At 36.4% G+C, this 11,681-nt stretch overlaps 1 protein-coding gene across 1 annotated transcript; it reads right to left on the bottom strand.

The window, feature by feature from the left end:
* Positions 1-10,825, bottom strand: LOC146140901 (ciliary microtubule inner protein 2B-like). Its single transcript, XM_083391841.1, has 6 exons — positions 10,611-10,825; positions 7,646-7,875; positions 5,958-6,133; positions 4,478-4,616; positions 3,054-3,284; positions 1-1,008 (listed from the first exon to the last, which is right to left on the bottom strand). The coding sequence occupies exons 1-6, from the start codon at positions 10,658-10,660 to the stop codon at positions 905-907; spliced, it is 930 nt and encodes a 309-aa protein (XP_083247967.1). The 5' UTR covers positions 10,661-10,825; the 3' UTR covers positions 1-904.
* Positions 10,826-11,681: the final 856 nt, after the last annotated feature.

Here is an 11,681-nt window from a genome sequence, read left to right as displayed (position 1 = left end):
TGAAATACGTTGGTATATGTATTCGTACCTACAACTGTATTGATTCTCAGGCATGGTCGATTGGTCGTGACTTAGTACACCAGTGGCGTTGTTGTAAACTATAAAAAGTATGGGTGGAGGACTAAGAAAAAGCAAGACGTCTTTTGCAATAAAAAAATCAAAAATCACAGTGTAAGCTAGATATGTACTACTGAGTTGCCTACAAAAAGCCAAAACGAATATGCATGCAAAAAGCATGTAAAGCTACTGGCGCTTTATGTAAATGCAGGCAAAATTACTCGAATGTATCGTAGTAGCTTAAATGTAACACAGGCCAGAGTAAAAGTGGGCTATTGCAAAAAAGGCAACACCTGGTAAATAAAGATTCATAGGGTTCAATAAAATGTTTTCTAACAATACAAAACGGGAAGTAACAAATAAAAATACAGTAAAATATGTTTTAATAAAGCAAGTTAAAAAGCCAAAATGTTTTTAAACGGAACAAGTTATTGTTCTTCCACCATTTTGCTAAAGAATATAGTATGTGTTACAGACATTCTACTGTATGCAAAATAACAACACCAATTACGGGCTACAATTACCCATTGTAAAGGAAACAATGTATTTAGACGAGCCAAAGTCTTTAGTTTATGCGACTGAAAACAAGCCCTTGCCAATAGTAAGATATCAACGATAACAGAAAATATCGAAAAATGCATGAAACATACATTATGGGCCCGTTTTGTTACCTTTTTGTAGAAATTTACTTCGACGATAAAAATATATTGGTTTAAAAAATCCACCAAGTCCGACGACTGAGCTACAATTAGCCTTTGGTATTTAATTCGTTTTTAAGATGTATTTCTGATAGTGTTGGCACCGTTCGAAATCGAAGCGGATCGCTGGTTGTCACTCGTCACTCCATTCATGCCACTGTCGTGAGCGACCTGCCAGTGGCACCCGTTGGTGGCAACTTCATGGTGTTGTGAGTGTGCTGACCGTAAGTTTGACCAATCATGTATTTGTACCCTGAAAGAGTTAATCGTAAATAACGTTGTTTGTATAGATATTGGAGAAATAAGGACCAACCAAGTTTGTCATCTGTAAAAGGAAGCTTTCGGGTTATCGCTTGATGAATAGCAACAATAAAAATTTACTCAACAAAAGTTAAGGTACATAGAAACTATTTTACACAATTATTTATAAACCAATTATGTATTTTGCCTAAATGATGACTATCCAAACCGAGGGTTGTGGAACGAGGGCCACAAAAGAGTTTTTTGTCTGTGTTTCAAAATGCGTAGGGGAAAGCTGGGCAAAACGGACCCCTCACTTTCTTGTTAACGAAAATTGCCAGTGTCAATATTTGTTTTCTGAACAGTGACTATCGTCGAAAAAACGTTTGCCGACAAAAATCAGACTGATTCGATTTCCCACAAACCAGGGAGAGGAGAAAATGTTTAGGGGATATTGATATAAGGATAGCGCAGTGCGTTTATTAGTAAAGTTCAAGTAAAGACGGAGTTACTTTTTTTGCTAAATAATTTGTAGGTAAGTTTGTGTTTATTAATCCGAAACAGTTGGCGTTTTAAGTTGAACGATTTTTAAGGAACCATAGGTTTTCATGCGACTGATAGTGTTGGGGCGAAACGGACCCCCAAGAGGGGCAAAACGGCCCCCTCACAAGTTAATATGTTATTACTATCCTAAAACTGCACTGTTTGTATTTTTGATTAGCCTTTCAGTAAGACATTTTGGAAATTGAATAAAATTAAATAATAAATCATTATTTTATATGTTTAGATCAGTTTTGTAGGAAGGCCAAACAATCAGAAATTTTACCAATATCTGTTGTAAAAAAGCTCGATTGGTATTTGTTTTAATACTTATGAGTTGGTATACATTAAGATAAATATAAGGCAGTTTACGTACGGTACGGCCTATTTATAACCATGTAACTTATAAAGAGGGACAATGCTACCAGTACTTAGTATAGTGCTATTTTGTTTGTTTTTTGTATGTTTTGGCTTACTTTAGTAAAATATTTTCAAGCTATAAAGGCGCCATGTATACCATTACTTAAATTATGACGTCACGTTGTGACGTAACTTGTGACAATATCTCTGAAACTTTCTACTCGTCACTTAAACACAAATCCTTGATCCGGCATTTCCACACAACAAGGCACATAAATATATTTTATAAGTGGGGTCCGTTTTGCCCCGTTTAAAAATAGACAAAAAAGTTAATTTATTCAGAAGGCATATATGCTTCTTTGAGTTTTTTTTTAGCATAGAAGTAACTTTCAGTAAAACCTTTCAGTTGATACCCTTTTCATCAAAAAATATTTTGTGAAACTCGTAATATATCATTTATCCCTTAAGGGGTCCGTTTTGCCCCGCCTTGCCCTATATGTCATACCAATGCGAAACGCAGTCTCCAATTGATTTGCACATCACTTCAACAAATCGGTACACAATTAGAAAGCGAGCAATGTCCTGTCTCTTATGACCATATAAAATGATTGCGTAAAGTTTTACAGAGTTGCAACAGGCCCGTAAATTTCACTATATGCGCTCAACAGTTCAGAGCATATACATAAGGTCATTTTCTCAGCACAAAACACAGCGTTTTTGTTATTACCAACGATTTAGAATATTGTAGATAATTGTTTTGCCAACTGAGAATTTAACTGCCCTGAAAAACAGGACAAGAACAAACTATTAAATGAATACGCTTAACAAACTGCTGGACGACTTTTAGAAAGATGACACTTGTTAGGTCGTTAGATTTTTTATGGTCGTTCCGACGATCGGGCTGTCATAATTATTTTTTTAAAGGCTGAATAACTTTAACGACTGGAGACTGCGAGCCTTTTAGGCCTGGCCTAAATAAATTCAGCCCAGTTTAATTCATTACTTCCAAATACGTACGTCAACCTGTTAAACACACTGACTTTAATGCAATTATGTCACAGCATCAATCGAATCTCAATAATATTTTCCATCAAAGTCAAAAGTCTAAAATCAGCCAAACTCAGCCTTTGCGCCAGTTCAAATTCGCGCAAAACTCACCTGGGATGTAGCCCGTGTAATGTGGTACCATGCCGACGTTGGACGGGTAGATGACGGTCTTGTCCTTTTGCGGATGGGCCCTGGGGGTCGTGACCTTTGCCACCTGGTCCTCGTGTTCCAGGGCGTCCCGTTCCCTACTCTCGTTGGTGAAAGTTGTCAGTCCGCGATTGCTCTGCACCGGGTAGCCCAGGGAAATCAGTTCGCGCGTTCTCGGAACGAAGCCGGTGTAACCTGCAGTGGGAGAAAAAATACTTTATTAAATAATGTAAAGTCAAGGAAAATGTGATCTGTTACGATTCGGCTGACGTTTTTTTATAAATTGATAATCCTTATAGTTTCTACAAATTTCACCTATACCCGTTTTGTTTTCAGCTGAATATTTTAAACCATGAATCAAATAAACGGTTAACAAACAAAAAAAATCATTTAGTGAATGTCTATTTACCCAACTTCACTAGCAAATTGTTTCTAGTAAAAAATGTTGCCTTATCTTGGTAATGTCCACTTAAAAAATAATTTAAAAACATCACTGCGTTTAATAATAAAACAAATCATTTTGAAAAGACTAAAGTTCCAGTCAAGTCATTCGTAAAGTGAATGAAGTCCAAGTCAGGTATGTTTCGATAAAGCAATCAAGTCTCATTCCATCACCTAAGTCCAAATTAGGTTATTTGGACAAAATACTTGGGAGTTCGCTTAAGTTAAGTGCGATGAAGTAAAGTCTTTAAATAAGTCATTCCAAACTGATTACTTAGTTGTTTTTTTATCATCCAGTCGTCTCTTTTTGCTTCATTTTGCTTCCAGTGGCCTTACCTAAATATTAGTTAAAATACTGTCCAGCGTGGAACGTGCTTAGTGCAACTTTCCGTATTAGCAATTACATGGATGCAATTTTCCACCGTGTTAAATAAACCAGAAAATCGGATGCCTGTATATGATTTGATCTGAATTACCTTTTCGTTTTTAATGTTGCAAAGTAGGATTCCCATAATATCAAATCAGAGCCGATAAACGATGCCAAGTTATAGTATCGGTAATGTTACCACCTATATCGTTGCCGATCCGATACCACATTTTTATAAGGACTTATACCTTGGAACACTATATACGGATCTGTTCATAAGTTTAATGGTGAAAATAACGGCCCCCTTCATATCACTGATGATGGCATTAGAAATTGCCGAAACGTTTGAAAATAAAGCATGTCGCCTTTAACGTCTATTTGGGCCGTTATTTTTACCATTAGACTTATACCTTTTAAGTAAATTTGCGAAAAAAGAGTAGTTCAACAACTACAGCTAACTAAACGCTTCAGCCATCTTTCGACCAAAACCTGTAAAATATCCGATTATTTTTGTCGAATATATAAGGTGTCGGTTTCTACTTTCCTGTTGATAAGCAACAGAGACTACGCCATAACATACCTGATTTAAACCACTTCATCTTGTTGTTATTCTCCATAAAGTACGGCGAGCCGTAAGGTCGGAACTCTTGCGGCGACTGATATCTCTGCGCGTCTTTCGCATGAGGGGGCAAGGGAGTGGAGTAACGCGACATCAGCAACTGGGCAATGTCAGGAATGTAAACAATAAAGAAATAATAGAGTTAGCTCCACCAGGCAACATATCAATAGATAGAAATTATACTTCGTTTACACCAGAAGAGCGATTTCTATCAATCAAGAAATAATAGAGTGTTGTTAACAAGTCATTTTGAAATAGGCCTCAGTGAAGTCATTCGTAAAATAACTAAAGTCCAACTCAAAATTTTTAAATAAATAACAAGTCAAGTCACAATTAGAGCAAGTTAACTTCAAGTCAGGTTCTTATCATAAAAATAAAACGTTAACTTATAAACTCGTCCAAATATGAGCAATAACTCAACTAAGATATATTATAAACGAAGCTTACAGCAATCGAATTATTTTACATCCAAAAAAGATAAATAACCCATTTTTTTAAATACTGCTTAATGTAAAAAAAAACTTACAGCATTTCAACCCAAGTCATTTGTCCGAAAAAGTTCAGTTAAGTCATTTTAACCAAAATACTTAAGTCTATTTGAAAATTTGACTTACACTGAAGTCAAGTCATTGACAAATTATTACAACACTGAATAAGTAATGGTGAAAAAAATATTTCTTCCATGGATATTGGTCGTTTTTAGTTTTAAACGAAATAGAAGTACCAATAAATTTCATCAGGGTTTAATCAAGTCTAACTTAAATGATTTACATTTTTAGCCAAATTTAAATGACTATGTTCACCGGACTAAAATCATGTGTTTATTTACTTTAACCAGTTACCAAGGTTTTGCGAAAGCCTGTTAATTTTAACAATATTTATGATGTTGACAGTGCGTTAAATACCATAAATACAGCATACAGCTACCATTTGCTATGTTTGCATGGCGGTGTCACATATATGTGTTGGAATTAACCTTTTTACCTAAGAAGACTTTTACTTACTTTTTTATACTGTTTATACCAGTTGAAAAAAATTCTGTTGTCCAATAAATTTTTATGAAAGAAAAAAATGTAAAATACGTTTAGAACAAAACACAGCAGAACATATTTCAAAACAGATTATTCATTCAACCGTGCATTAATAAGATACTTGCGGCTGAACAATAAATTCACATTCCTTTTTAATTCTTCCCCAAGCCATTATTCCTGTTAAATTAAATATAGTGACATAAATGAAATTAAATCTAGCTTTTTTAAATGAGTCTTTGGCCCACCTCAAATGTTCTTATGATCCACCAGTGAGCCATGGCCTACTGGTTGAGAACCGCTGGTTTATACAATATACACTATACATTTTTTGATGGACAGCAATTTCAATTTTGCGACACATTTACAACAAAAGGTGGCCTTGTATTTAAGGCAACAAAAAAAGCCTATACCGATTTATCTTCGTCTGTGGTCGGCCTTATGGTTCCAGTTTGCAAGCCAAAGACCTTCTTGAGTTGCCTCTGCTTTCCCTTAATGTTCTGCTGGTCAATCTCGTGGTGACTTAGGGCGCTTCTACACATCTCGCCGTACGTGTTGGCAAAGTAATGCTGCTTCTTCGGGATGTAGCCTATCATACAGGAACACAATACGGTAACGAAGTGACCGCATACGTGCTTAAAAAGGGTGTTATCAGTATACGAACTTCTACACTTTAAATAATGCAGTATCCGTTGATGGATATAGCCCGTGAGCTCCAGTTGAAACGTCTTACGGATTCTATGTAAGTTGCAATCACTTTCAACCTACCTTATATAGTATAAACCAACTGAAATACTTTAGCTTTTTAATAAAGCAGTATGGACAAATAATTGTTTTGCTGATATATATGCATTTTTACGGAAAGAGGTTATGCGGCGGTCTGGCATCGGCTCTTTTGGTGTCGACGTTTAAGCGCCCTAGTTGCAACAGGCGCTGTTTTGGAATCGGATTATTTGCCCCTGTTATTGGTTAATGATAGTTAATGGGTGGGATTCGAAATCGGGCTGGAGTTAAATTATTAGTGGAGATCGTGATGGAATTTGAGATTTGACGTTAGTAAACACTTGCATAGGCCTTATAAAGACCATTTAGGTCTTATTCCTACTGGTTAGGACTTATTCCGATTTATACGTTATAACGACTATTACAGGTATTAATCTCATTTTAGTCTTATTTTGAACTGTGTTTTTATTCCGACGTTGATGTTGTTCTACTTTCGGTCTTATGGTCGGAGACCCCTTTCTACAATTGACAGAAGTTCCCTTTTGTATTAATAATATCAGTAGAATTAACACGAAAAATGTACACCAATACTTGCTTTCGACCATATGCATAATCCAGGTGTAACGTTATTAACTTTCCTAGATATTGAATTCTTACGTTACGTCCAACCGCTGAAAGCTTTATTTCGAAATAATTTGGGAAACTTCAACTACCAGGTGATTAGTGCACTTAAACTAAACGACAGCGCTTTTCAATATTTATATCTAAGATGAAGGCGAGACTATCCCCCACGGTAGAAACCCATGAAATGTCATTTTGGAAATAATCTCTTTTGCATCTTTAGGTCTATCAATGTATAGATTAGTACCTCGCATTAGTATCACTGTAGAGATTAACTTTGGCGCATCTGAATGCAATAGACACCAAAGCGCAACGGTTCACCCTTTGGTGGTACGAGGCACTAAAGCAGGGGGTACGACATGCAGTGTGAAATTACAAGTTTTAAAAGGCATAATTGTAAAGAATGCGTAATTTACGAAAAGCAACTACAAAGAAAAACATAGTAAACTAACTATTGTTTGTTTGTTGTAAATATCGTTGAACTTGCAAGACTGTTTTTAATGCATGCATTTAATACGTAAGTTATAAATACCCCAAGTTTAATTCCTAATATTACAACTTTATTTACTTCCGTTGAATATTGTAGACAGGGAGTACGAGAAAAAAATCATGAAAGCTCAAAGGGTATGAGCTCTAAAAAGGTTAAGAAACAGTGGCTATAGGTCCTAGCGGCTGAGAAGCGCTATTGTGAACCCTATATATCCCTGTTAAAGTTGCATCAAAACGCTAGAGTTGACAATCTACACAACGCATATACCTGTATAACCGGGCACCATCTGTTCCGTGAGGTTTTGGTTGCCCCAGCTGTCGCCCCTCGACCTCAGCAGGGTCCGACGTGAGTCCTGGCGTGCCGGGTGAACCACATCGGTGGGGGTCAGCACGTATTGGCCGGATTTGGACACCGCGTCGTCGGTCAGAATCTCGACCGAGTGACGGCCGTAGGTCTTGCCGATCCGGTACTTGTACTGGGGCAGGTAGCCGCAATACCTGAGCAAAAAATAAGTTTTGGTTTTGTTGGCTGACGCGTTTTGAAATTTTTTGAAATTCATGTTAGCAGGGTTTTTTTCAAGTGTAACCCAAATTTGGGTATTCTGAACATCTCGCGACCCAATGCATACACCACTGGAATGTAATATATAATAATAACAAATTTTTTATTGAGTTTACTTAACTCTTAGCAACGATTTGAAATTAACGTTAATGACCTAATCAAACATATTTTAACAGGTTTGAATTGTTCCGGCGCGTCTCATTTTTTTCCCTTCGCGACCCATACTTTGGAAACCGCTGCTGTTGGTGAATTAGTATAAAACCGACAGTTGTTGCTTTTTTAACGTAATGTCAAATTGATGAAATGCGAAAACCCAAAAGATGTTTTCAAAAATTTTATCATCTCGGTCCAACTCTTTGTTTCGCAAAACCGATTATGAATGAGTCAGACATAAATAAAAACTATTGGACAACATATCTAATTTGTCTTATTCTTTAGGGATACATATCTTTTAAGGCTAGCAGCAATTAAAGGTACAATTTTTAATAGTTAATATAGGACGGTGTTTTACCTGCCACATTAATATCCCGAAATGCTCTGTGACAAAGGTACCTTAAATGATGTAAAACACATAAAAAGATTTGCCTATTAAGCAACTGTACAAAAACCTGGTCACCGTAAAGCAGTCTTAAAGAGTAGTACGTTAAATTATTTGGATAAGAGTAAAAACACTAAACAAAGATCGAGACAAGACGTTTGATTGATCTTCCCAAATTCATTTTGGAGACCAAAGTAGGAAAACATATTACCAGTCGATTGATAATGTCTCCAGTCGAAAGGCAGACACAAAGGTGCCTTTATTTGATTTAAAAGAAAATAATAGATTTTAGAAATTTCCTAAACAATACAGACAACGGCGGACTCGAAAATGCTTCTTCAGTTATGTTATTTCAGCAAATCCATGGAACACTGTTTACTATAAACACAAGGCTTAACATTAAATACAAAGACAAACGCGAAGGGTTATATTTTCTTACACTGGAAGCGTGCCCGTTGCCAGGGCTTATCATTTTAGCATGTCTATTCGTTTGAAAGGGCACGGGGTTCTGTTTTGAGCAACAACACGCCGCTATGTATTTCTGTTGTGCTGCTTTGCAGAAAAAGAAACAAACAAAATTCAGCCAAAATTGAGGTAAAAGACACAAATGTTAACAAAGAAGTCGGGCGGGGCTTGCTCTATTGCATCAATAGACCCACAACCTTCACGAGAAAGCTTTATCCTTTCTGTAAAGGGCTTTTGTGGCCGGTAAACGCCGCATGTTATGCATTGTGGATACAAGGTATCGATTTGCCCTGGCTAATATACGAACTTAAAGCGTTATAGAAGCACAAACAGAAATCGCCTGAGGTCACAAAATCGGATAGAGGGGCGGTCGCCAGTCGACAGAAGGGGTTTTATGTGTCGGGCCGGGTTACCGTCGCAATTCGGGGACAATTGGCGGCGCATTGGCTCGGAAAGCCGACACCCTTTGTCCAATCAAACGGACGATTTCGCCTCCATTGATTGCTACCCTCTGTGGCAAAATTGTCGCTCGGTGAATTGATATTTACGCATCAATTTTTTTTAAGTAATTTTTAATTTACGTTTATATATAAGTGATGTCCGATGTTTCATATTTTATTCGGACGACAATACCCGGTGTTTTAGGCAAAAATCCTGCCAATCCTGTCCATCAACAAATTACGTCATTACTAAGGTCAAATGAGCAAAATTGGTCAAATTGAAACATGCAAACTGAATGCTTTTCTGGTTTCAAGCAAGAAAAATCTATACTATACCGAGAAGCTTAGAATGTTTATATGCTTTTGAAAAAATACCTCATCGGAGATCGGCTCTGATCCAATATTATCGGACATCCTTAGTGTGTTTTGAGGACATTTCTCTCCCTGGAAAATTGTCTTAACTGTGCGAGCATTAGGCCACCTGCTACGATGTGATGTGCGTGTGCATTTTATGCCTAGTATTTATAGGAAAAGTAACCATTGGCTTTCATTTGTTAAAGCAAAACTGTTGCGCATTACATATGGATATAATATCGATCGTGTGACAAAAATAGAAGAAATTGGTAAATCTAATAATTTTATTTAACTTTAGGTGAACGTAATTTATTTCTAGCTCACCTGTATAAATGCGTATTTAAAACGAAATTGTCAGGAACAGTAAGGATAAGAGTGGATCAGAGCGTAGTTGTAATATCGGTAGCTATCCAATTCTTACTTAGAAAACCGATTTAATGTATGGATTGAAGCAAACTTGTATATTAACTGAGCGTTATCACTTTAATTTACACCAATAAACGATCTCAGCCTGTCTGGTACAGTTTGAATGACGAATATAATGGAAAACTAAAAACTACATGAGGATCGCCAAGTCGGTGATTTCATGTGGTAGCATATAAATGTTTTTTTAAACGAGAAATTCTTTTTTTAAAGGGCAGTGTTTTAATGACTCAAGTCAATCTTTTCAAAAAACTTGACTTAAGTCTTTTGTACAAATGACTTAACTTGACTCAAGTATTTTGGACAAATCACCTGAGATATTTTACAAATGTCTTGACGTGGACTAAAATGACTTGTTTACAACACTGTAAAAAGCACAAACATGTCTTAAATTTTGGTCGGCATCGGATAAGAACCAACAGTAATAGTTTATCACTGGATTAGAACTTACCTGGGAAGGTAATACGGGTCTTCCGTGAAAAGTTCGCTTTTTCGAGGCATTTTGGGTTGTAATAGGTTTCAGAAAGCTTGGGACGAGTAGATGTGTTGCTGCAAGTTTAAGTTTGAGAGGCTCAGTGCACAAAACACAACATGTCCAGATGGCTGCCTATATTGTTTCTCAGCCTTGTTCTAATGCAATTGCTATTTCTTGTACTGATTCTTTTTGATTCTAAAATTAAAACATGAAAGTGTTTGGTTAAATAAGTAAAGATTAGTACACAAAGAAACAGCGTTTCATTTGTATCATTAATAGAAAATATTGATGACTTAATTGTATTTTTTGTTTACGAATCAAGATGTGTGTAACGGCGTGGCGTTACAAAGAGACTACATTAAAACAGGAACTCTCTTGAGGCAACGAGACTCGGATATCTTATAAACAAAGCTGCACTTCTGGGGGAATAATGTGAAAACTGGCAACCAAAAACATATAAAACTTTTTATTTTTATATGTTTTTTCCTGTATACTTTTAACTCAAAAAAAGCCATGACAGTGATGTTTTTTATGTACCACAAATCTTTCGTGACTTCTATTGGCGAAGACGCCTCAATGTTTGGATATAATACAATAAGAAGATCCTAAACTAAAATATTTTGTTTTTTATTCCGCCTGACCTTATAGGGTTAAAAAAGATTAATAAAGTGTTTATTTTTCTCCAATCACACTATCCGACATATTTGTGGTCTAAAAGTTTTATATATACATGTTTTTAGTTGCGATTTGTGGTATTTTGACCCACCTATCAATATAACCTTGCGAGAACAGTGTACATGTTACATAGCCCAGTGGTCGGCAAACGCCGGTCCGCGGACCGGTACCGGTCCGCGAGGAGTTGGTTACCGGTCAGTAGCATGGTTGTCAGATTAAAATTTTGTTTAAGCACTAACTGCACGTAAAACCGTGGTAAAAAGTCAAAAATAATTAAATGTATTTTTATATTTAAAACACACCTTCGTTTTATCATAGCCTACTACTCCATGGTTAATTGGTATGATAAAAAATCACAATTAGTATAAGCTC

The sequence above is a fragment of the Ascidiella aspersa genome, chromosome 6, assembly GCF_963924565.1.
Source record: "Ascidiella aspersa chromosome 6, kaAscAspe10.2, whole genome shotgun sequence".
NCBI classification, from domain to species: Eukaryota; Metazoa; Chordata; class Ascidiacea; order Phlebobranchia; family Ascidiidae; genus Ascidiella; species Ascidiella aspersa.
Note: the sequence above shows the minus strand (reverse complement) of the source record. Positions and strands in the feature narration are given on the sequence as shown.